At 40.8% G+C, this 27,306-nt stretch overlaps 1 protein-coding gene across 6 annotated transcripts in view; it reads left to right on the top strand.

The window, feature by feature from the left end:
* CREB5 (cAMP responsive element binding protein 5) overlaps positions 1–27,306 on the top strand; it is a 404,221-nt gene that overhangs the window by 271,797 nt on the left and 105,118 nt on the right. The window contains exon 1 of one of the 6 annotated variants that reach the window (XM_077120950.1): positions 3,928–4,122. The exons of the other annotated variants lie outside the window; for them this stretch is intronic. Coding sequence (XP_076977065.1) covers positions 4,076–4,122 — 47 coding nt within the window. The 5' untranslated portion in view covers positions 3,928–4,075. Of the gene's footprint in view, positions 1–3,927; positions 4,123–27,306 lie in introns of those variants that run through there. 6 annotated transcript variants of the gene reach the window in all.

Raw genomic sequence — 27,306 nt, 5'->3', positions numbered from 1 at the left:
AGTCATTCCTTTGGCTAGACACATTCAACACCACCACTCTAGTACAACCCGAATACATCTTAACGCAGGAAAGACCAGTGAGTTGCCTGAAGATACTTGGTGCCAGGGCTGGCTAAAGGAGTTGCAGCGAAGTACAAAACAGAAGTAACCAAAGACAGTCCATTGACTTGCTTTCTCCCCAGGAGTACATCTGGAGCTGGCTTTAGCAGCCCAACAATCTAGACAAGCAGACCCTCTGGGCCTCCTTGCACATGGTGAGGGATTTCTGTCTCCAAGATGCATGCTGCACAGGTTCACCTGGACAGCACCACAGCCTCTGTCCACTGTGAAAACACGGACACCCAAGTTGAAGAGAATGCTGAGTGACACCACGTGGGTGTGCAGTGGTCTGTGACCGGAAGGTTCACTGGAAGCAATTTGCAAAGGAGGCCTTAGAAAACCACCTGGATGGTTATTGTAAATTTAAAAAGGAAGGGATGCCACTTTTTCTGAATAATTTTTAATGCTAGGTTTATGGCTGGGTCCATGTGATAGTCATTACAGCTTATTTAACTCTGAAATTATCTGGCCCCTCAAACTCCACTGGGACTACAGGAATCATGGGTTAAATTTTAAAAACAATGCCTGAAAGAAGATGATATGCTTTTCCTCGAGGAGAGTAATTTTAAGCCTAAAAGGATCTTTATTGTTTCTTATACTTGCTGCGTTTGAACTCAAAAACTCACCCAAGCACACGTTTGCGTTTGCGTCCTTCAGTCCCTGTAAAGCAAGTTGTGCCTTTTGTATCGGATTGTTTTGGAGATGGTCCAAAAGCATTCTGAACTCTGAGCTCAAATCTCAGCGATTTCCACCGCTTTGGAGCCGAACATTTCATCAGGAGCTGGGAGTATGTGAGTGAGTTACACCGAACAGCTGCGCTGTACCCACCACCCTCTCCCCAAGGATGAAACGTCCTGCAGGGGCGGGAGCTGTATGCATTCCTGCACACCAGCTAATCTGGAGGCCTGGCCTGCTGGCCTGGACTCCTTCTAAGAAGGCTCCGGCTGGAATTACGGCATCTTACAATTCCTATCTCCAAAGAGCCCCCCTTCTTCAGAGAAACAGATAGGGTGGGCTGTGGGGAGAGGCGACGAGAAGGCCAAATGGGTGAAAAAGGAAACTTAAGTTTGAGAGGAATTTCCTTTTGGGAAAAGGATATTCTCTATATTAGCTGCTCACACGAAGGAAAATGGGAAAGAGGAGTTCCTTTTCAAGCGGGAGAAATCCAGCATCCAGTGTATATGCTTAATTTGACTGTGCAGGTGGGGGCACTGAGGTTGGGACCAGCAAGTGTAAATGTAAATATTCAGACCCGTTTGAACTCTGGGAGTGATTTAAACTCAGGCTGATGCTCCAAAGAAGTGTCATTGGAACATCAGTGCGCTCTAACACCCCCCTGGCTTTGTGGCAGTGTGGCCAGGTGCAGGTGGACGTTTCTGGGCCCTTCGAGTCTGGCTGGTTTCTGGAAGCAGGGAACCCATCGGCCACATCACTCTCTGACCGGAGGCACACTTGCCACCTTCGGACTTCCTTGGCCTCTTCCTCCCCTTGGCAGAAGCAGCAACACTGCTGTTTCTCATTAGAGGTCCGTGCCTGGCTCTGGCCAAAGCTATTGTCTCCTTTGTTACTTTCCATCCACAGCACGGGATTCCCCTTCACCTACTTTACTGAGAAAACCAGGGATCCCTGTCTAGTAGCTGAACCTAACCCTGTGACCTGGCATAAGAAAAATCCCCTAGGGGAGCATTTTCCCTCTGAGCTTACAGGAAGCTGTACATGTGGAAAGCTCCACCGAGTAGTGTGTCCATTTTGATAAATTAATGACCTAAAGAAACATCTAGATATAAAAACTAAGGAGAAGGGGTGATGCAGAGAAAGGAAAGCAAAATTCCTTAGTATACTAACCGACATGCTGTTTTTTTTTTTTTTTTTTAAGGAGAAAGTAGTTTATATAAAATCTTGTCAACCTGACCCGAAGTATAAAGTCTGGTAAGAGCTATTGAAAATTTTGTTTTATTTATCCCCTGCAGCAGAAGAAAAATCAATGGCTGCTTGGCGAGTCAGACGTAAATGAGTTATACAGGCCGCTGACATGGTGGACCAAACTTTATAACAACCACATTTGCCGCTGTCAGGCGACTGGGCTTCAGTGGCGCCAGCTGTAATTATGGCTGATCACCTCTAATTCAGAGCTGCCTGCCTTGATAAAGGTGTCACTGGGAGCACGGTGGCATCAGCATCAATTGAGGATGTCGTGCTACAGGGCAGCCTGCTCGAGAAAGCTCTTCCCTACCCTCTCCACCCCCTCCCCCCAGGCCAGGCAGACTGTTGAGCAAACCTTGCTTTTAATTTTAACTCTTTACCTTAAGAATATCGGTGATATTCCCTGAAGCTGAGATTTAAATCCCATGCTTGTAACAGAACAGTTTACACGTCAGGATCATCTCTGCTTTGCAGCAAGCAAAGAGACATTTGTTTGCATCACCTAACTGAGCCACTGGTCACAAAAAGGCAAGGTAAGGGCCCGTGGTCTGTTAAGAAAGAACAGGATAGTGCAGCAAAATCAGTGCTCACTAACAAAATAATAATAATAAATTGCAGTCCTGTACTTTTCTTCTGCTTTTGTGGTATTAAAAAAAAAAAAAAGACTAGTGAACTTCCCATTTTTAAAATGGTGTTTCGGTTGTATTTTTTTTTTTCCTTTTTGAAGGAAGCATAAAGGGTGAGGGGGAGAGAAGATGGGGTTAAAAGCTTCTTAACAAAGCTTCTAAGTGTCTGGACTCTTCCAGGTGAAATCAGAAGCAGGAGAGGTGTGAAGTGAGGGATGAAATCCAGCAATTTAAAGGGCTTCACTGTCATTTGTGAAGGATAATGTTTGACTCTCCCCGACCCACCCCCACCCCACCCCCCACCCTCAGGCTGGTTTCCCTCACTCTGTAATTTAGAAAGAGACACAAACACTGTTTGTTCTCCCCGTATCCCTCTTTAAACTCACAGACAGCCCCGACTGCTCTGGCACCCCCCCCCCCCCGCCCCCCAGCAAGAGGTGGAAGGGGTAGCTAATCTTTCATTTGATGGTGAGTGTGTTTTTATCCCCTCTTCTTTGGATGGCTCACCTGAGAATAGAGTGCTAATCTCTGAAAGGCAAGCTTTGTGTTTTGCAACTAGGGTCCTTTTCCCTTTTACACAGAACAGAGAGACCAGCATAGGCAAACGGAGAAGTGACTGCAATTTCCTGGTCCTTGATGACTCCAGACACACACATGTTTGGACCAGAAGTGGTTTCGTCCTTGCTGACAGGGAGGTCAGAGGCGAGAACTCTCCGGAGGGGTGGTGGTTGGCAGTCAGCAACAGAAAATCCCATCCAGCTCCAGGAAAAAGGGCCCTGGGCAGTGGAAACCTTGTCACCTGGTTTCTGAACTAATGCCTGGACTCGAACTTGCCTTGGTAATTCCTACCCTGTCCTTCCAACCTGCTCTCTTTCAACCCTGCCTCTCACCTCTCCACGTGTCTCCATTGTTATTTCCGTTTCTCCAAACACGTGGGCACTTTTTTCTTTAACCAGCATTCTTTTGGGGGGGGGGGGTTGGGGCGTGGAGGGGGGGCCTCAGAACCAGTCAAGCGCTGACTGTGGAGCCCACAGGTCCCTGTGTGAGCTCAGAGGCCGCTTGCTGTCGGGCCATCCCGAGACGGCACTGTTTCCCCCGCTGTTTACCCGTTTCCAAGGGCAATTGCACCGTGGAGGCTCCCTGAGCCTGGAACTCGGCCTGGGGCTGTTTTGGTTACATTGAAGATTTTGCTTCAGTTCTGCCAGATTTAAATGGTGACTTCACCAGTACTGAGCTAAAAAGAAGGGGGAGGAGGGCGAGCCCAGGAGAAAGAGCTAGCGAGCTGGAGGGAGAGAGTCAGAGCAAGGCGCAAGAGAAGGGCCCGCATTACATCATCGCTTGGCCTGGAATCAAATGGGAAGGATATGACTCACTCAGGCTAGTTAAGCTTTGGCTTCAGTTCTACACACACTCATTCCAGAGCTCTCATGTTCTGCACCTCAGCAGGGAATTCAGCCTCAGTGATGTCCATGAGGTTTGTTTTTAATTTTCTTTTCATTTTCCTGATTTTCTAGAATTTTTTTTGCCCCTACCACCTTCTTTTCTTGAGTCTCCATCCTGCTTTTCTTTTCCTCCCCCTCTGCCCTTTCTCCCTGTCTTTGTTTCTGCGTCTCTTCCTTCTCCTCTTTCCCTAGCCCCTCCGCTCCCCTTCTTGCCCCGAAGAAGCATTTCTTTTCACTTTTGATAAGAGTTTTTGTTCGAGTACAGTGACCTGAATGAGTTGAACAGAGGCTGGGCTCGGCAAAAGAGCAAAACCAGCCGAAGGAACAGCCGCAAAAAAAAAAAAAAAAAAAAAAAAAAAAGCCACGAATAAAGAGCGAAGCAAGAAAGAGCAAACTCGAGCGAAGTTTCTGTGCTGCGGTGTCGCTTCTGACCGGAGGAGACAGGGAGAGAGTTAAAATGCAGGAACCAATCGCTTGAATGGTGATGTAATGCAAGAACCGCAGGGCAGTTAAGTAATGTGAGAGCGAGGGGGTCAGGGTTGCAAAGCATTTACCTGCTCTCAAGGGGTTTTCAGTTTATTATCAATTGCAGAGACTGTAACTGGCTTCAGACTGCAATCTCTAATTATTCACAGACACCCCGGTTTTATCTTTTATTATTAAAAGTAAAACTCTATTATGGTATTATTTAAAGATTATATTATCACAGCTGTGTATTATTTTCCACCAGGATTCGTTTCATTCTCCTCTCTTTCTCTCTCTCGCTCTCTCTCTCTCTCTGCCTCCTCTGTCTCTCTCTTGTTTAAATGGTTCAAAACAGTTGTCTTTTCATAAAAAGTTGAGTTGATGGTGGGGGTGGGAGGGCAGAACCGGAGGAGGTGGCTTTTTTTGAATGTAACTGGTGAATTGTAAATGCCTGGAGAGCTGTTTTGGTGTGTTGTGTTGTGAAGAGTTAATGAATGTGTTATTCTATTTACTATTCAGAATATACTGTAAGTTTTTAAAGTAAATAATACATGGTCATCAAAAGTAGTTATAGTATTTTGCCTGTTTTTTCAGCTAATATAGACGGCAATTGTATATTTGCTTGCGAATCTTGACTTTCTGTTTTTCCATGTGACAACTAACTTAATCTAGTGCTATCTTTAAGACTATGTTTTTGAATTAGTTTTTAAGATATATGTTGTGATTGCAAGAGAGATAATGGAAACTTCTTGATTTGTCTTAGAAACAACTAATTGCTATTTTAGAGTAAGGGATTAACATAAAATAAATGGAGAAAGGGGCGCATCATCATATTGTTAGTACAGAGAGAGATTTATGTTTTGGAAACTATTGACGTGTTTCTGTGCGTTTCATAAAATATATTTAATACTGTGATGTGCTGCCTGGGATGAGTGGCGCATTAGACAGTTTTAAACCAAAGTCCCCTAGAAATAGGGAGAAAGCCCAACACTTTCTGAAAACTGGGTGCTCCAAAACTTTCCTTTGGCTTACTTTAGCACTGATAATCGTGCAGCTGATGTACATTGTGGCTTGGGGTACATACCCAAAAGGTGTTTATGTTCTATTTATTTAATGCATATTTTGGATATAATTAACACATGACTTTTATGGCTCTTATCTTCCCCTCCCCCATTTTTTGGGCACAGGTGAAAGTGGGGAGGTAATTCTTGGGAGAAACAGCATGGTGTGGTGGGGATCTAGAGTTCTGAGTCCTAATTTTTCATATATGAACTTGAGCAGGTTGGGCATGGACAAGGTGGTCCCTAATCCCTTTCCTCCATCTGCAGGGCAATCACCTCTCAAGTCCTTGGCCAGCTTCAAAGTTCTGGGTCTGCGTCCATGCTCTATATGCATTTTGCTTGAAAGTGTTCAGAATAGCTTTTCAGAAAAGTACATTTTAAATTCAAGATAAATTAATGCCTTAAAAGAAATGAATGAAACAGGGTGATCAGGGACATATCCTTCCCCACTTTGGTGGCTGTGTTTTGTTTTGATGTGTTTTTTGTTTGTTTGTTGTTTGTTTTGTTTTGAAGAGTCCTTGTGTGGTGAAATTCTTAGTTTTCAAATGCCACCCATGAGGAGTCCTCCCTGAGAAATAATTATCTCGATGAGTCTATCAAAAAAAGAGCAGCAGAATAGACTAGGGCCAATTTACCTGTACAGTGAACTTTTCTACAAGGTCTTCCATGTCCTGCAGATGAGTAGAATGGTGTCAGAAAATGCAGAAGATGTCTGTGACCCCATTGAGCAAATGGTACAGACCAGTATTTGTAATGATTTTATTCCCCCAAAGATGTGGGGCTACTTGATAGGTTTTTCTAATTTTAACATAAACTCAAGTTTTAAAAAGAGACTTAAGGCAATATTCTAAAACCTTCAAAGAACCTGAAAGGCAAGAGAAACTGTATGTGCTTACTAAAAAGTTAATCTTCTGAAACAATAAATATCTCTATTCTTCAGCCAAATTCCCATAATATGGTAGTCTGTTTTAAAGAGATTTGCATTTATGGTACTGGCTAATTGTACATAGAGAAGGACCATAACTGGGCCTATCTGTGGGGGAAAAAAATTGCCCAGAGCTGCAACGGAACCAGGGGTGAAGGTTATTAGTCATTATACATAGTTTGATGAGTGCCAAGTGTATGCTTGGGACTCTTCAGGAATAAAGAGGGCATGATTTCTTTTTTTAGAGCATTACAATTAATGTTTACTTGGCTCTGAATTGTTCACTCGGAATCAGAAATGCCCACTGGTGACTGACAGAGAGGCATGGCAAGGAGTGCTGGTATCAGCTGGCCCTTCTTGGGAATACCAGCTCACACTCATATTTTCTCCCATCATCCCCACTGTAACTCCAAGGAATATAAAACACTACTTCCACTTTTTAGTGATTGTTTGGGCTTTTAAAAAAATTGTTGTTGTTTAATTTAAAATGTTATTGTGATCATTGTACATTCACATCCCATGTACCCTTTATTCAGGTCCCCCCCCGTGGTGACATCTTGCAAACTTCCAGTACAATATCACACCCAGGATATTGACATTGATATAATCCATCAGTCTTATTCAGATTTCCCAATTTTTACTCATACTCCTTTGTGAAAGGGTTTTTTTTAGATGTTAGACTTGCCCAGGTTCACACAGGCTCTAGCCTCTTGACTCCAGTCCATCCTAGGTCTAACTTGCCATCACCGGCAAACTTTCCACCGCTGTCATGGTGGAAGGGGCCTCATAGCTGTGCTTGTCAATGAAAAACACCAGATCCCTAGTTGGGGAAACCTGGTGACCATAGCCATGTTTTACATTCCTTTGGGGCGCAGCCTGAATGGCAGCATTGCCTTCCAGGGGGTCCCTGTGCGCCACATGTTGGCAGGTGAAGGGCAGCAGGGCTCTGATGGCATAACAGGAAAGGCACAGATCTATTCCTTCTCCAGGACAGCCAACTGTCCATGTGTAAGCTCGACCATAAGTCAGTGCTGAGCTCTACATTCTTCTTCTGGGCCCTCCCACAATTCCCTTGGTGAACCCACATGTGGCCGGAAGAAAGGGGATGACATCAGGGAGGCAGGCATCTGTTGATCAGAGAAGCAGTATGGAGTCTCAGGAAGATAGCATGGACCTTGGGGTCAAAAAGACTGGATCGGATCTCTGCTTTTATGTCTTGTTTTTATTCAGAAAATTGAGCCGGTCTAAAAACATGTCAGGTACTAAAAACAGAGAAGTCAGAGTACTGCTTGGATTAAAGTGAGATGAGGAATAGTCCTGAAAAAACTCATCAAATTTCTAGTGACCCACTGGGGAGGGAATGATGTGTGCCCAACGTAGTTTGGGAAGAAAGACCCTTCATGCTCAGCTGCGGCTTTGTGAATGAAAAAACAGAGTGAAATGGTGATGAGTGAATTTAGTCATGAGAACTGTATTCTATTCTTGGCTTGACTAAAATAATTGATATTTGCCATAACCAGTGTATATAATGCATATCTTTCATGGTGAAGCTACTTTTTAAACTTACTACCTTCCTCTAATTTACCTTTTCTGGTGGTAAAGATGTTGATTTAGGAGAGCCCAGTGAAGGGGCTTTCCAGGGTGGCAAGTGGAAAGGAATTCTGATGACTAAGTTGGTGGACTCATAATATTGATGGGTCGCAAGAGGTACAGTTAACGTTATCTGCTGGTGCCCCAACTTATGTTGTTAACAGGTCCCAGGAAGCCATCTCAACCTTCATGGTTAAAAACACCACCTTGGATTTTACTTAATAAGCATCAGTCAGGAAGTTCAGGTCAATAGTAAGAGGCCGAAATTCATGTAAATTTGAGAATGAACAGTGTCACCTGCCTGGCAAAAAGTGGGGTGGAAAAATCCAGAACTGAACTTGGAAAAAAAGAAATGGTGGATTGAATACTGGCTTCTTCCTGTTCCCTTTTTGTTTGTTTGCATGTAACTCTGATCTTTGATGAGACTCCTGCATTGGATAGCAAAAAGATCTGTGTGCGAGCACCTGCCAATGCAGTCTTCACTCAAGAATGTGGGCAACAGTCAAGAGGTGGAAGGAATAGGATGGGACTGATAAATGTGGACAGGCCAATAAAAAATCTGTGGTCAAATTTAAGTTTGCAACTTTCATACAGGCTTTGCTATTCTGATTAAAATGCCTGCTTTAAGACTTGATACTTTTCTTGATTTGGGTTACAAGTGGTGTTCCTTGACTATTTACACTCTTGAAAATTAAAATAGACTTGACTTAGTACTCAGATTTAAATTTGCAACTTTCATACAGACTTTGCTATTCTGATTAAAATGCCTGCTTTAAAACTTGACATTGTTCTGGATTTTGGTTATAAGTGGTATTCCTTGACTATTTGCACTCTTGAAAATTAAAATAGAATTGACTTAGTACTCCCAAGTCCACTACATAGTCGCACGCACTTTATAACAAGTCCATACATCTTTTCTTCCTGTATCTATACTGACAGGAGAGCTTATTTAATGATTGATGAGGAGCACTGTGCCCAACAGGAATTAATCAGTAGTTCGCTATCATTACGTAGAGTGCTACAGTAGTTATACAGTAGCCAAGACCCATCCAGCTATCAGCAAAGTCTTCCTTTCCCTCCACATGATACCAAAAATTGAACTCTATCTTATACTTTTCTTTCTCTTCCTTCTGAATGACTGAACGGCATTGAATGTGTCCAAAAAGCAAAGCCTAAAAAAGGCAATAATAAGGTTCCGGATGAATGCCAAGACATCTAATAATGCAAAGACTCAATCACTATCTTAATGGGAGATGGAAAAAGGGGCCAAGAGGCAATTTTCTATGAATAGAAATATTTTCGATTTCTATGGAATGCCTTCTATGAGTTACTGCATTTTAGGATCCTAGAAACTTTTTCTTCTTAATCAAAGATCTTAAAAGACTTGAAGTTGTGTTGAGCTGGACACATGTGCTGACATGGCAGAGAGTCCAGCTCACCCTCTTGGAGACTCGGGGGCTTCTCTGCCTACTTGGCTCTGCCCCTCTACCTTCATGGAGCCCATAGCACCACCAAGGAAGGTCTGAAAAATCAGCTGATTTGCAAAAGCAGAGCCTGTTTATTCCAAATTGATATGGCCCTATGTAGTTGTGCCCTGTAAATGGTTAAGAGCTCAAGTTTTGGTTTCAGACAGATCTGGGGCCAAACTCTGGCTTTGCCAGTTGCTGGCTGTGTGATCTTTAGCAAACTACTGAAACTTTCTGAAGCCCCTTTGCTTCATCTAAGAATCGGAATCCATGAGATGATGGCTGTCATGCACTTTGTATTGTAAGTTCTCAGTAGATGTTAGTTATTTAATAATGAAACCAGTTGGCTTTTTTTGAGGTTTGAATAACTTATATTTTGGATGTCAATAATGCAGAAAGAAATACTGTCATTTAACAGTTCCTTCCCAGAAAGGTAAACAGTGTCACAGAGTGCAGGTGAAACAAGCAGGTGAAGAGATGTGGAAAGAATCATGATACTGGTCTACTCTAGGTGACCACCTCTTCCTTCTCTGCAAAATAAGGTTTAAGATCTTCCTTTACAGCAGTTAACTTAAACGCCAAGAAGTGCCACGTCTTTTTTAAGCCTGTTTTAGTTAAATGTAGTAGATTTTTTTTTCAGATGGCATGAGGCAATTTTTCTTTTGCATCTACTTCTATTTGACCTTCTTATTTATCATAATACTTCAGTCATCTCAGCAACACTTTGCAATAAAGGGCTGATCCCATTTAATTCCTCTGGGATTAATCATAATAACAGCAATTATAATAAAGCATTTAGTATACATGTAGATGTTAATTGTACTTGCATTGCATTTTTGCCTTTCGTTTTGCTGTCACCAGCATCCATCCTAATATGAATTATGCAGTATTCTCTCTCTGGCCAAATCAGAGTCTTGTCCTAGTACATGTTTGCTTTTTGCCACTTCCTTCCATCTGGGGCAAGGAGGAAACTCTGGTGGACAGGTCACAAGGAATGTCATCTGATTTGGTTTCCTTTTCTCTATCCGGAACTTCCTGAGCAGTAGCATAATGATCCTACAGTCCTAAAAATATTGGTAAGGAAGGAACAATAGAGACCATTCAGCCCAACCTACCCATTTTACAGATTAAGACATTGAGGCCACCCAAAGTTATGAAAACAGTTATCCAGTATCATAAAGCCATTTGGTGACAAGGCCAGGACCAGGCTCGGTTGCAGTTAGAAGCACGTTTCTGTCCCACCAGGCCAATGGGCCTTCCTGGCGCCAGGGACTCCATCTTCTTGCTCATGTTTATGATTCTCAGAGTTCTGGCTCCTGGGGATGGTGGGACAGAGAGGGTGTAAAGGAAGACTTAGCGGTTCAGTGGCACATGGGGGCCATGGGCAGGCTGGAGGGTTATCCAGGCTTTGAGAAGCTTGGAGTCATATCTGCATCTGACTGTGCCCTCTGGTCAGGAGGGTTGCTGGTGACAGAGGAGGACAAGCTAGCTTGCTTTCTGCCCCCAGCCACAAGCTGCTTGGGGCTTCATTAGTGGGTGAGGCATGTTGCCCCGTAATGATGTGGGATGAACTCCCTTGAGTTAGACTTCCTTGAATCTGCTTCCCACCCCTTTCCTTTTCTCCCTTGCCCTGCACTTGAGCCTTTGCTACCCAGTTACCCAGAGTGGGTGTCCGATGAGGACAGAGCTTGGAAGCTACCCCAGAACCAGCACCCACCCACCTGCAGGATGTGACCTTTGGGCTCTGAAACAACACTGCTTCCTCCCTCTTCCTCCTGACCTAGGGAACGATTTCAGACCACAATTCCCAAACAGCCCTAGTTCTGCACTTTAATCCCAAAGAGATGCCCGGTGCTTTGGGACCACAGAAAACTTGTCACTTCGTTACAATCCTGAAATTAAAAAAAGAGAGAGCAAAGGGTAATTCATGGTTGTTTGAATGACTCCACATCCTTTTCCATAGAGGCAGCTTTTAGCTGTTAGCTTAAAGGATGCTGGCAGAATCTGACATCTCACAATGTGATGGAACAGCATTTTTCATAATGCTGTATCACAAGATTCTTTATAGCCGGTTAACCCAATTAATCTTCCCACAGTAATTATCCAGGTGCTGTACTCTTCTGCTTCCCCAGAGTCTCCAAAGCTCCGTTGTGCAGAGAGGAACTATTATGCCTCCCAACCTTGAAAGGATGTTTCTAACTAATTAATGATTGTTAAGTGCTTAGAAAATTCACTTTGGAAATATTCTGGTGCTGACCTGTCTGGATCTTCCAGCGTGCATTTGCACTGGGTGCGTGTTGGAAACCATTCTCGCCATATGTAAATCAAGTTAAAATGAATATGACCGTTTCTTTGTTATCAATTCGTGTTCTGTGCCCCCACCCCACCCATACACACACACACACACACACACACACACACACACACGTTCATTCTTTGTCTATTTCTCCCAATCTGTGTAGCAAGCCATCTTTGGTAGAATAGGTTAGTGTTTTGTGAAATTTCCTTTATAAGGTCAAGTTGAGTCTTTCCAGCCATGAGGCAAATGGAAAACTGCTATTGGCTGGATTATCAGGAAGCAAAATGTGGCTTTCTATATGGTAAAGGGGCTTTTGAACTTTTTTGTCATGAAAACAGTAAGAATTATATTTTATATTGTAGCCCTATATACTTACTCATGTAGATTTATATATTTTGTTTTATGCAACAACCCTTAATCCTTACCGTGTGTAACGTACCTGAATATCTTCTATTCCTTTTTTTTTTAATGTTGGTCACATCAGATTAAACTGATTTCCCTGATTTCTTGTTACCTTATCCACTAATGAATTGTTGTCAGAGTTCAGGAAACACCCATGTAATGGAAGGGATACTAGAGTAAAAGAATCGGGAGTTTGGACCATATTCCCAGCTCTCCCCACTCCCAAGATTCCTTCCCTGGACCTCAGTGTCCACACGTAAATTAAGGTATTTGTTTTCAAACTGAGCTTAACATCAGAACGCTTTCTTTAAAACCCTCTTACATGGTAGCCCAATATGGAAATCAGAGCCCCAAACAGTCCTTATCTCCTTCCATAACTCACCCCCCACCCCACCCAGGGATCCTTGGAACGGAACCCAACCCAAATACTCCTGGATTAGAAATGTCATACTTCCCCTCCACTTCTGGTATTTGATGATTATTTTATTTCCTAGGTAAAAAGTCTAATCAAATGCAACTGGTTTACTTCCGTTGATTCTGAGCTGGGAATCTCAATTGAGAATCTTCTAAATCAATGCAAATTTTTGTTCTAGAAACATAGTTCTTTTCTGCTCCAGCTTTGTAGTTTGTTCGTAGGTCTGAGTGGCTAGGATTCTCCAAGGAAAGCATGGGTTTGAAAGGTCTTTGGTATATGACATGTGTGGGCTTTTATTCTTATCATTGTGTCTACTATTCTCTTGCTCCCTAAATTCAGCAGGTTCTTGATTTTTGACATGGCTCAAATCATTTGGCTTACAGCTGGTAAAATGCAATTTTCTGGTTCTCAGAAAGAAAGGCTTTTCAGACTTAAATATATATTTAAAAAAAAAGCTCATAGACTTCTCGAACATCAAATAGCTCTTACAAAACACCATTTTGATGAGTTAAGTGTAAATGAATCAGAAACATACGGATTAAATTTCCCTTGAAAGACACATGGGTTTAAGAATTAAGGGGAGAAAGTGCTTGGCAAGATGGATTTCAGATTTTTTGCCAAACCTCAAAATGTTTGAAAAATGGTTTGAGACGTTTTTACAGAACGCAAAATGCCATGGAGTTCACCCATTCCCAGACATAATAGCGAATCTTTTTGACAACAACTGTATGACAAGAAAAAGGGCCAGTGGGGTTTAACCATTTTCTCTGTTCTCCTTCAATTCTGCACCTCCAGCCCCGCCAGAACAAAACAAAACAAACACCAACTACTTGGAAAACTGTCTGATTGACAAAGTAAAGTTTCCAGTCAGGCAATTACCAGAAAATAACCCCACAATAAGAAATACTTGTATTTTTCTTCCATAGTGCCCAAAGTCAATTATACCATTTTCTAAGTGGAATAATATACTCTAGGGATGTGTAGTTTGATATATTTTATTCATTGGTGTCTAGAGCAATGTTCAGTTATACTAGTCATTTGTCTGACATTATAATTTCAGCTTCTTTGGAGAAGGGGGGGAAAGTCCACTAAAAGCAAATAGGTTGGGGGGAAATATCCATTGGTTTATTAAACAGCCCAAGTGTGGACATGGTATATGTGTTATGAAGGCAGGGCATATGAGAAGGTTTTTAAGTTGCTGGGAACAGTCTGAGAAACTCGAATTCTGATATAACTTCTCTATTTAGTAATCTATATTACAAATTCTCCACACCTCAGAATTCTTCCTGGCATGGGGAGACTCAGGAGCGATATATTAGGGATCCATGGACTGATTTTCTTATGAAAGTTGTGCATCATATGTATTAATTGCCCTCCAATTATTTTTTACTAGCTACTCTTGACAGAAGCAGACTGACACTTTTACAACCTCATTTTTCAGATGTAAAAGCACAGAGGGAGTGGGTTTTCAGGGGGCTGCCCACACTGACAGAGGAGAAAACCTGGGTGAGAACATTTGGGCTGATGTGCTCTGTGAAGCCACTTTGTCTCATAACCTGTTTCATTTTCGTATTTAAGCCAGGATGGCCAAGGTTTCGTCGCCTGCTTCCTTCCTTCCTTTCTTCCTTTTTTTCAGAGGAAAAGAAGAAAGGGTGCATTCAGCGACTGCTAATATCGGTTTAGAAACTAGGGGACAACAATGTACTTTATCGAAAGGTTTCAAGAATATATAGAGCACCCCCCCAACAGCTATCTTTAAATCAATATGTTTTAAATTCTGTGGTATAAGTAGTGGGAAAACCTATTTATTATCCTGTTAGTGCAGCACCGCACATAGTATTTTGAAGTAGGACCTTGCTCTCCAGGGACCAAAAATAAAATTTGTTGCAAAAGAAGTACCCAAAAGGGAGACTAAATGTCGTATGAAACGCAGAAGTCTACTTTCAGTACCTCCCCAATGGAAATACTACAAATAGTGATTGTTAAAATCGCACCTTCTGTCTTATACCTAGCTATATTTATTGAGCTCTAAATAAGAAATAAATGAAAGTTAGAATCACTGGAAAGAAAAGCAAGTTATATCAACTTTCTGTCTTGGAAAAGACTTCAGAATAAAAAAATAGGGTCAAATTCTGGTTCCATTTTACCCTTTCCAAAGCAGCATAATATAGGATAATAGGGCCAAGATGGGCTCTTTTGATTCTTGGAAAATGCTGAGTTCCCTGCGCAGAGCTCCCACCCTCCTCCCACTCGCCCCAAATGTCTCTCTCCCCTTTATTCCATCCCTCCTAATTAAAAAATGATTAAAGTTATACAGTACAGTCTAGCAAGCAGTTCTTTTAGCTTGTAACTCAGCTACCTACATGCAATATTGGAAAATTCAGTTAAAATTTTTTAATTAATGTAGTATCCAATTTGGCATATATAAGAAGATCAATCTGATTGGGACTGCACATCAGAAAGCATATATTACTAGACGGAGATTTTTATCATCCAAAGAAATTGTTTTCAACTCATACTAAGTTATACAGGACAGTAATTATTTAATATCCCCTCAGCCTATGTTGACAAACTTTATCAACCTGCTTAGCATGGATGGCTGACTTTGTTGGAGTACCTTCTATCAATAACCCCACCCCTACTCCAACATACCCCCTGGATCCTGCAAAAAAGACGTGGGGCTAACTGTTCATCTTTCCAGGAGCAATTCATGTGTCCTTCCTTCTGGGAACCCCCTTCCCTGAAATCCCCAGAGTATTGGCTCTCACTTCGGGGTGCTTCCATTACCTTCTGCTGACTTCCATGTCCTCATCTGTTTCCCCTAGCAGATGGCGTGATTTCTAAGAGCAGGGATGATCTTTTATTCACTCTGGGCTCCCAGGATAGTGCCTGAAACATAGCAGAAGCTGAGCAGACGCTCAAGAAAAAGAAATAAAATTAAGACAATTTTAGTAATGTGTCTGTCAGATTACATTTTTATGGCTGCTTCCAAAAGTAGGTGGGACTGAAGTCCCTGCTCTGTAGACCTTCTCTCTTCTCGGCCTCCTAGAGCATGTGAGGGGGAAAGTGGTGAGGCGTTCTCTCTGCTCGGACGGTGAGCTCCCTGCTTGATTTCACCTCCCTCCCCTAACCTGTGTTTATCTCGATGGTCTCATTGAGACCCATTTCCTTTTGATAAAAATATAAGCTCACAAAAAGTGAATTTACAAAATGAGGGGTGATTTTACTCGGCTCTGTGTCACAGAGCTCAGATGCTTCCCTGTTTGTGGAAATTCGGCTGGGTGCTCATTTTCTGAATCATCTGATGTCTGAGAGTTTGCTTTTTTTTTCAGAGTATAATTAACACAGGTTCCCAGAGATTTAAAAAAAAAAGAAAAAAAAAAAACTTACGAGGAAAGTAGGCAGTCTATATGTTGAGACCCATATAAGGAGATTGTGGGCACCAGCCCAAATTGAGAGAAGCTTTAAGAGCTATTCAAAACCTACTGAAATGTCAACACACTTTTGAAAAGGGTCCATTAGGGATGCAAATGTGCGGTTCCCTGATTATGATAAGCACTGGAAAGAAAACAGTGAAACCCATTAGAAGGTTTTGAGAACTTGGTTTTGAAGCGTGGGGAAGACAATTCTAGTTTCTGCTTGGGCTGGGCTTTTATTTCCCTAGCCCGTCTGCATTCTGAACCAACTATCCTAATGATTTAAATGGCCCTAAAAATTCCTCCATTTTTGGATAGAGCCAATTAACTCATCTGTAAATGGGCCAAATTTGAAATACCATCAATGTTGGATAAAATTTATTTTAATAAGATTTATTCTCTGGGTTATAAGATGTAACTCTCTTCCGTAAAGGATCTGACATTAGAAACTCACTTCAGGCTTTAAATGTATTTTGGTTTGTTCTTACAGCCCCTTATGAAGGCTGATTATAATTTAAAATCTATAATTCCTACTATATAGTCTTTTACAAATCAACTCACAATAGGGGTATATTTTTATTTCGTAATCGTATAAGGCTTTTGTGTGAAAATAACCAATTCATCTAATCAGAAGGATACCTTTTAATTTTGGCTAAGTTTTTTACATATGACGTCAAATGATATTCATGGTAATGGATAAATTGGGGCATAATTTTTATGTAATTACTCTAAATGCCAAAAAAATGTAATTGATTTTTTCCATCTTCCTTGATCTGGAAGGAACTGTATCAATTTCCAGGACGTCATAAAACAAAATATTTAAAATATGTTTCAAATAATAAAAAAAAGAAATGCTTAACTTAATAAAGATGTGGAATTCATTTATGAAGAAAAACACTGGCTGTGGACCAAAAGTCCAAAGAGTTTGCCAGAAGTTTGCAGTATACAGTCATTCTTGCATGTCCACTCCCTGCCCTATCACCCCCAAACCTCCCCCTCCATATTAAGAAAATGAATTTTCTCGGCCATACTGGACTTTCAAATAATTGATTCTGTTTACTTTGATTTGCAGTAAAAAAAAAAAGATTATCTTTTTCTCTGTTTTCTTCCTTTTAAGGAAATCAGTCTGAGGCAATTACAACTATAGCTCTTTCTGCTCTAGTTTAATTAAGGAATTTTACATAGCGTATGTATTTAATGGTCAGGAACCTCACCTAGAAGTTAGGGCTTTTGACCCTCCTGGAGAGCTTAAACAATTGAAAACATTGGCAAAAAAGAAAAGTACCTAATAAACATAAGTACGGTTAAATGTTCCAGCATTAATCTAAAGAAAAATCTTAAGCCCTATAATGAACATTTCCATTTGGCATATTCAGGTTTGTGCTTGTCAAGAAAATAGCCTCAGGCTTCAGAAAGGTAGAAAGGTTATCAATAGCATGCAATTAAATGCCCCACATGTGTTCACCTTTATTGGATCAATTCTCAACTTTTCGAAACTTCTCCAGCTACGTAATGGTGTTTTCTTTTTCCCTTCCCCATCCAAATGGAGCCAAATGCTCCAGAAAATAAGCACGGGTTTTCCCAATGGTCTGAAGAACTCAGAACTGACTTTATATCTGTCAGTCAGAAGATTCACAGACTCTGCCTCAGGGAGGATCCCGTTTAAGGGGTACAGGTGAATGCTAAATAAACCAGCATAACCACGTATTTTATTAGAAACATCAGTGAAAGAACAGCAAAAGCATGGGGGCTTTGCAACCCTTTAAATTAGATGCATCTCATTTGGGAGTAAGGAAAAATTTTAGAAAGTAATATTTAAACTGAGACATGAAAAATGAGTAAGATTCGGTCAACAAAAGAGCAGATGTCAAGGCATTCCAGGCAAAGGTAACAGGATATGTCAAGGCCCTGGGGTAGAAAAGAGCATGACCATTCCAGGAAATCCATGAAAACCAGGGTGATTGAAATATAACAAGCTGGGTGGAAAGTAGTACTACAGGCATCAAAGATGTAGAACATATAAAGAATGGTTTTTTGGATTCCTAAATGACTAAAGAAAACTATGGGGGAATGTTGAACAGGGAATGGTCATGATTAGATTATTGGTTCAGGAAGATTGTTCTGGTTGCATTGTAGGGGTTGGATTGAAGAGGAGCAAAACTTGAGGCAGAAGCAGAGGTAGTAGACTAGCTGAGAAAAGATAATGTTTTGGGTTAGCCTCTTGGTGGTAGAGATGAGCCAAGAGGATGGATCCCAGGTTTATTTTGGAGGAGGAGTGGATAGGAGTTAGTGAATGACTGGAAATAGAGCATGAGGGAGAGTGAATTGTGAAAGACAATGCCTGGATTCCACCGACTCATTCCTACACTCTAGGGCAAAGGATCTAGAGATGGTACACACGGACAGGGTCCTCTGTAGGACTCCACAGGGGCACTTAGGGACTTTTATCTTAACTCTTCAGCAGGTAGGGTAGTATTTGCTTATTCGGTAGCACAGCGTTTTTCATGGCAGCTTACAGATTGGGGGGATTTTTGTATCTCAGAATACTCAGTTTAGACTCATTCCCAAAGGGCCCGATGGCACTGCACTGAAAAGGCAGAACTGCTCATTTGAGGACCTGTCCTTCCTCTCCTAAAGAGTGGCATCCTTTTTAATAATAAGTGACTTGCCATAGAGCCCGAAAAAGTGAAACCTTTATCTCATGCTTGTCAAAAGGATCATTGTTCATTTGTGAGAAGACACTACCCCCACCTCACCCCTCAGGACTCCTGGTTCCTGCCATACTTTGCCAAATGCTTCCTTACACTCAGAGTTCCTTTGGAACCTGTCTTTTGTTCAAGGAAAAGCAATTTCCAGGGGAGGCCAGTGAAGAATTTGTTCACACATTGTCCTTGACTTTGAAGAAGAAAATCCACTCAGAACTGATGAGTTGCTTCTCAGAAATAAATAGTTCTGGGTCTCTCCATGAGTCAGGTTACCACTCTTGATCATATCCAATCCTATAATTTTAGGGCTGAAAAGACTCTTGAAGATTGTTATTCAGCCGCTTTATTTTATATATGAAGAAACGGAAACTCAGAAGCATTGAGGAGAGCACAGACCAAGATCACCAGAGAAATACAGAGCTGAGTCCGTAGACTGGGCTATTGCTGGGGTATTCATGCTCAAAACTAGATCATAAATGTTACCTGGCTATATCTTTGCGTGATCTTCAGATTGACACATCCCAAGAAAGTGCTTTATGTTCTGGAAAGCACCTCATACTCAAGGGTCTGAGAAAAACCAAGCTATTGTCACAGACCAGTGGGATTTCATGGGAAGTGGATAGCTTCTGTGAGCAAGCACATGCTCTTTAAATATACTGTCACACTCATTTTCCATTTCTATTTCTATTAGGAACTTATTGTTGATATCTAAAATAGACATTTACCGTACCCATAACCCTACCACAAATTAAAATCAGACCCCGAAGTCCCTCTTGGGGAAAATGTTTACTAAGCTGTAGGAAGACATCTGAAATGATACCAAATTACATTTGAAACTTGAAACCCCGAATACCACTCTCATTTAAGAGTAGGAATAGGACCATCGGGGAATAATATGAGAATCTTAGCAAGTCACTCCTTTTGGCAAAATGCAGGGCCACCAGGGAAGGGAAAAGTGCCCGAGAAGAGACACTTCGTATATAAACCCCTGTGTGGCTTTTAACTAATCATTTAAACCTAAACAAATTTTCTTTCAGAATGAACTTAAAGGAAAAATGAGCCCTTTTAAAAACTCTTCCTTTTAAAGTTCAGACACAGATGTTTCAATTGCACTTATAAATACACTGAGAAGGGGATTGAAAGAAATATCAAAATAAAGCAAGTTTATCAAAATGTAATCTTGGATTTCAAGGTTTTACCCAGCTAATATGGGCAAAAAATGTGTTTGGGACTCAAAGTCTCGCTTTTGCCTTTTAGTGTGTTGATGTCTGTAGGTGTTTGTGTGTCATGGGTTTGTTTATTATGTGTTTAATATGACCCATTTCAATCTCAGAGCCTAATGATAGAGCCAACTCTGCCCTCAGGGAACCATCCTCAGGAGCTTCTTTCATGTATGTCCAGCCCATGAGTAGTTTGAAAAGTAGCAATATCTTGTTGAAAAGCCCTTTGAGACACTTGGATGCAAAGTGCAAAGTAAATGCCAAGTATCATTATTATGAACTTCATTGCTATTATTTTATTAAGTGTTCCAGATTAATATCAACTTAGCTTCCTGATAAGTGCTCTCACAAAGCGGGAGAACGTGAAAGGTAGCTCAGAGTAAATGTTGCATGAGAGAGTGTACACGAGTTTCCTAGAAACACTACCCTCCCCCAAAACCCTTTTCTCAAGTCAATGGTAAATTGGCCATCCTAGAAATTAGGATATTGTTTCAAGGTGTCATGGGCCTGTGGCCCTTAAAAAGAGAGGATGTCCGTCATGGATGTGTTTTGGGAGTACTGCTGCGAGGAAGCAGGAGACAGTGTAAATTAGGTAATCTCCAAATCATCCAACAAGCTTTTATGGGGTTCCTGTTGTGTGCCAAACTCAGTGCTCTATAATATTCTCCCTCGGGTCTGGGGAGAGAGTTACTGGTAAAATGCCGTGAGAGCACATACTAGGGAGCAGTCTCATCTGGAGAAATCAGAATAGATTTCCCAGAGACGAGGATGCTGATGGGCCAGGCTCCTTGTGGTGCGAGGGACATCCAGTTTCTTCGGGGAGCCTGGGCATCTCCGGGTCTTTTCCCCGATTCACTTCTTTCTGAAACTCAGAACAATACAGTTTTACTTTGTGTTTTAGAATGATATCAGTAGTAATTTTATTTGTTCAAGCAGGTAAATCATCTCACAAATAGTATATTCGTTGAGTGCCTTTTAAGTGCATGCACACTCAAAATATCTCAAACAATCTGGACCCCATACCTGGGACGCTGGGGACATATTTTGCCAATGAGAAAAGTTAAGAGAAGTTAAAGGCTTACACAGATGACACTTATTCTGGGTTCATGATGGAGCCGGGAGGTGGCTCAAAGCTTGTGCCTTTTCAGCCACACAAGGCTGCCTTATTCGACTTACTGGTTAATGCTGGCGGCCAGCCTCGTCTCTGTCATTCCTGTCAGTCCCTCTGACTGGAAGAAGTGAAAATAATAGACCTAATTTGGGACTCTGAGAAACCTGCCAGTTCTTCCTCTTCCTCCTAGAAAAGGTGCCAGACAGGGAAGAATCTATTTTTTTCAGAGCCTAAGAAAAAGAAATTCCAAAACCTCTGTCAGTAAGCCATCTAATTGTTTCACACTATTCATTCTTGAGAGATATTCTTTTTTTTTTTAAACTTAAATCCCACGTGCTGCTGTTTTATTATTGTTAGGATTCTGCTTCAGTTGGGTTTGAAAGTAAGTGGTCACTGTTCTCCAAATATAGTAACTTGTACATTTGAAGATCATTATTGCCAACACCTCACCCTCTCTATTGTCTTTTCCTTTGGGGGAAGAATTCTTGATGCTTTTACTTTTCCCATTTAGATCTTCCCTTTTGACCTTTCAGTATTTTTCTGTGCTTCTCTGGAAACGTCTTTAAATTCTCCATGCCCTCTCTTCTTCCCTCCCCTCCCTGATGTTCAGCATTTGCTTGACACAGTTTTCTCTAAGAGCTCTCACCCCATTATATAGCTTTTTAGTTATTTGATCACCCATTTGGTTATTGGTTATATGATCAAATGTAGAGTTTGCCACTCTATGTTGGGAACTCCTTGAGGAGTTCGCTAAACCTTGAGGCAGTGCCTCTTTCCTTGTCAGTATTTCCGCAATGAGCACGTATCTCTCACCATTCCTGTTACTATATCATTAGGAATAGATCTGCAGAGCTGGGGCTTATAGCAGCCTAAGGTTGCATAGCACATGCGTGTAGTCACAGCTGCCCTAAGCTACTCCCGCTGCATGGCTGATGCATCCCTTCTCTTGCCAGGACAGCTGTAGAGCTAATAAATTCTAGCACTGCCTCTTAAAGAGCTGAAATAATGCTGGTGAGTGGCTGGGTGGAGGGTGTCATAAATTTGGTCTCCCAGAAATATTTCTAAACTGCCTAGGAGCCCCTGCCACAAGATTCAAGAAGAGGTTAGATAAAGGCTTTACTGAGGATGTCGTGAGGAGCATTGAATAATGCACAGGATAAGTCAAGGCAGCCTAGTTGCTCCCGTAGGTCTTTGTAAGACCTCTCCTGTTTTTGCTGAAGTTTTGTGCAACTAGAGCTGTGTCACTCTGCCTCAAAATTAAGTTGTATATTTGGAATATAGATATTGGGCAGTTGGGCTGGGTGTGGGTTCCAGCACAAATTACTCATCAAAATATAACTAACAAGCTGAAATGTCAAGAGGAACCAAAGCAGAATTGCTGAGTTAGAGCTTGTGGGGGCGGATAAACTCAGGGAGTTCTGTCTCCACAAAGTGTCCAGGCTAGTGTGTTAGTGAATGTTTTCATGAATTATTCATCGATGGTGCATGAATGCAAGCAGCAGTCGCATGTAAACGACGAGACTCATAATCAGAGGGCTACTTATTTGTCCTTATGAAGCAAGGAGGAAGCTTATTAACAACTCACAAACAGGAAAGAAATTTTACTTAAAGAGAATTTTTTCCCCAGCCAGCTAGATGCAGATCACTTATCTGAGCCTGTGTTCACAATCATCTTTTATTTTATGTCTTTTGACCTGCACTTTAGTTGCGTTTTCTAATGTAATGTTATCAATAATTGATGCAACTGAGAAGTTACTGACTGATTGAAAAATCATCTCTTCATGCCTATAAGCCTGACCAGTGGTTAAAGCCGAACCGTACAGGCATTGAGGGTCTTTCATAAAGGGAGTTTATAAAGAGACTTTAGCTCTTAATAAGGAAAAAGTATTGTAAGCTTTCAGTTCTTTATAAGGAAAAAATATTAGATTTTGAAAGCGTGTTTTTTTTCCTGCAATAGTACATCAGAAACCAATCCAATTGTGTTTTTAGTTAACTTAAATGAATCAGGCGGACTGCTGACCAATTCAGATTAATGGTGCAGAAATCAGTCATTAAAGAGAAAAGAAGGGGGAAGACGGGTTGATTTACTAGTCTTTAACAAAATGGCCATAATTTGGATCCCCCCTCCCTATCACTGCTCTTTCTGTTTAAAACACTTGAAAGCACTAGTAAACATCTCCTCTGCCTGAGTAGATGCAAAGCATACACTATAAAACTGAGCAAAGTCTCCAGCAGGATGTAAATCTGTTAGTTATAGTATATTTTATTAGTATTATTAGCTTTCTTGCAGCCAAGCTTTCATTTAAAGAAAAAGAAGTTATTGTTTCTAAGTTATCTGTTACTGTATCTATTAAAAAGAAGGTATCAGTAGTATGAAATTGATAAAAAAAAAAAAAAAAGGGAAGCCAAATTTACCTTGCATGGTGAATTTAATTTCCAACACCCCTGGTGATAATGATTCCAAAAGTGCTCTTGTCAATATCAATAACTGAGTGCAAAGCAGAAACGATATGTTTATTTGACCATGGTTTGGGTGTAACTGGTACCTCCTACACAGAGCTCTGAGTATTAGAAAGTACAATCTTATTGCAGGGGCAGGCATCCAGTTTTTTAAAAAAATATATAGATTGGAGAGAGATGAATGTCCCCAAATTATTCGTGGTCTTTTCTTATGAAATACCTAATATATGATTTCAAATAGAAATTACTTTCATTGATGCAAAACATATAGATATGGAACTCAACTGAAAGCTTGAGTTTAATTTAAGGGGAATTGGTTTAAAAGGACAGATTACCTTGGGGGTAATCATTTATGCCTTTTTAAAACAGAAATGGGTTATATTAAGGTCTCCAAAGACTGATAATGTAAATTGGAGTTTCATTTATGACTTGTAAGTCAATTAAGTTCTTCTCATTAGTTAGTAAAGATACTTTATTGTACATTGTCTTTGCGGTGTCTATTTCCTATCAGAGATCCTTGCTATTTATGTTTTCATTAATTCTACAAGTATGTATTAAGCACCCACTAGGTACCATGGACTTCTTTTTTCTTTAAGTTTCAGAAAGTTCTGCAATGGTAAACAAGGCAGACAATCCCTGATGTATGAAGTGCATTATCTAGTTAGGAAGAGAAACATTTAAGAAATCACTCAACATTCCTGATGAATTACAATTGGTATGCTGAGACTGTTAATATCAGGCCATGAAACACACTGATTTTTGTTTATCATTGTTTTCTCACTTATGGGAAGTTTGTAAATGAATTATTATGACCTAACTTGCCAAACCAATATTCCCCTGAAATGGAATGTCCTCAGAATCTGACATATGTTAGGTGCTTAATTGATCTTTTTTTTTTAATAGAGAAGTTGTTGAAAAATCATGCATGAAGTACAGAGTTCCCATATAATACTCTCTGATTAGCACCTTGTATTAGTGCGGTACATTTGTTATTCAGTTCATGAAAGAACATTTTTATAATTGTGCTATTAATTATAATCCATCAATTATGGTGGTGTTCTCTGCATTGTTCACTGTCTTATGATTTTTTTAAATTATTCTAGTAACAGATCTACAACCTAAAATTTCCCCTTTTAACCACGTACACAGATACAATTCAGTGCTATTAATTATATTCACAATGTTGTGCTACCCTCACCACCATTCATTACCAGAACTTTCCAATCAACCCAAATAGAACTCTGTACAATTTAAGTATTGATTGAATGAATGAATGGATGGCAAATGTTTAGGGTGTACCGAGAGCATGCCAGAGCTGACCCAACCTGGTGTCTTAGTTTCCTGGCTGCTGAAATAAATTACCATAAATGTGGTGGCTCAAAAAATACAGAAATTTATTGTCTTACAGTCCTGGAGGCCAGCAGCCCCAAATCAAGGTCCTGTGCTCCCTCAGGAAGACCTGGGAGAAGATCCTTCCTTCCCTCCTCCACCTTCCTGTGGCTCCAGGGATTCACTGGCTGTGGAGAGTAACTGCAGTCTCTGCCTCTGGCTTTACATAGTCTTTTCTCCCTTTCCTATGTTTCTCCTGGAATAGGGATACTTGTCCTTGGATTTGGGGCCTATCACGTCAATTCAGGAAGATCTCATCCCGAGATCCTTAAATTATTTATGCTTACAAAGGCCTTTTTCCATATAAAGTCACATTCACAGTTACCAGGTGTTAGGACCGGGCAATATCTCTTGGGGGGTCACAGTTCAGCACCTAGTGAGACTGCCCAGCAAAAGCTTGAGGCTGACTGTGGCAAGGGCCCATCATGGGAAGGGAGACGGCGCTTCCAGAAAGCTGGAAGAAGTCAGTATAGTGTGTGTGTGTGTGTGTGTGTGTGTGTGTGTGTGTGTGTGTGTGTTCGTATGGAGCCTGGGTGGCAGAGGTGGTCAGTGGCGAGATGGGGCAAGGCTGTGGATCCAGGCCAGCTTCTGTCTCAGAGAGACGGTAACTCTGATGAGCTGGAGAGTTTACTGTTTTGCTAAGATTGTTTTACTAGTTTTTTGGTTTTGTTTTTTGCAATAAGTTGAGGGCCAGGGTGAAGAAGATGATAGGATATGGATCACGAAAGCAAAATTCTCTTCCTGGATGCCCAAATGTTTGTGTTGCCAAAGGAAAAACAGGTTGGGAACAATTCTTGCCATGAAACTCAAGATCTTTAGCAGAGGCCCTCCCTTGAACTTCAAGAAAGCTTGGAAAAGGAGAAAATGTGCTTTCATTGAATTCTGTCAGTATTTTAACCACCTTTTCTGGGGCTAAATATTTCTATTTCTTTGTCTCAATTTCCTCTTGTGTTAAAAGTGGAAATATTGGATTTGCCATCTATCTTCAGGCACTTGGCGGTGAGACTAGGTGCAAAGCATGAGCTCATTTATGAAAAGATACGGGTAATAGGATATTTTTTTAAAAATAAGTCAGCAGCTTTCTTGTTTTTGCAGTTATTTGCTTTGTTGGTTTTTAATCTTTGTTTACAGGAAAAACAAGATTCTGAGAACCGATCTCTAGGGAACTAGTTTGATTCCATTTTGAGGAAATATTTTCAATGGCCCTTTCTGAAGAATCATGTGAGGTCATTTTGAAGTTCTGTAAAATTGCTGCTTAGAAGAGCCCATTGGCCTCGTAGAAGGGTATGGGAATTTGAAGTTGAAGAAATATCTTACATTTACAGGGAGTGTTGAACATTTTTTTATTTGTTGGATGGCAGTTCTTTAATTAAAGCTAAGGAGTAGTGATCTTTAAGATCCCAGGTATAAGCCACAAAAAAGTATTGAACTTTTTATTGATCTGTTATTTGATCAGTAATAATGACAAAACCAACAACAAGTAACAAGCATATTCATTATATTTAAAAATATTAATTCATATAGTGTCATGTTTTTTGTGTGTTTTTTGGTTTTGGAAACTGAAGCACAAATCAGCTAAGTAACTTGCTCAAGATCACGCAGCTAGTAAGAGGTAGAGCCAGGATTCCAACCTAGGCAATCTTGCTCCTGAGTTTATGTTCCCCAATTGACAATGTAACTATTACCCATGGAGGAAATTAAAGTATATTGTCTTTCCAATTACATTGCATTTGCCTATTCTAATAATTTGCTTTCTTTACAAAAATAGAGATTTTAAAATTACACTTTGGAGAGAATGCGCAAGTAAACATTATTCATTTCAGATTGCCTTAAGATTTAAGAGTCATATACCCTCTTTATATTTTTTGCTTCCCCAGTCCCAGGCAAAAACTAGTTTGCCATGTTAGGTCAAAACGCTTCATTTAACAAGGTTCAAATGAAGCACACATTTCTTTTCATAACCCAATATGAACAGAGTGGGCAAAATCATTTGTCTTGTCCCCATGTGGAATTATTACCTTTAAATAAAAGAGAAGTGTAGGTCCCATGGGATGTGTCAAGTCCTTCTTTTAAAAAAAATCATATTCTCTCCTTTTTTTTGGGACACCTCCTATTTGGGGGTTATTCCTGTTTCAAATGTAATCTTGATGTTAGGAATTTAAAGTTGTACTACTCATTCATTTAATATATATGTTGACTTCCTGCTATGTGCCAGATACCAGGTTAAGCACTGTGGATACAGTAATAAGCAGTGATGCCCTTATCATAATGGGATTTATAATCCAGCTTGAT

Source organism: Tamandua tetradactyla, chromosome 1 (genome assembly GCF_023851605.1).
Source record: "Tamandua tetradactyla isolate mTamTet1 chromosome 1, mTamTet1.pri, whole genome shotgun sequence".
Lineage (NCBI taxonomy): Eukaryota > Metazoa > Chordata > Mammalia > Pilosa > Myrmecophagidae > Tamandua > Tamandua tetradactyla.
The sequence above is the reverse complement of the archived record's forward strand: the minus strand, read 5'-3'. Positions and strand labels throughout refer to the sequence as shown.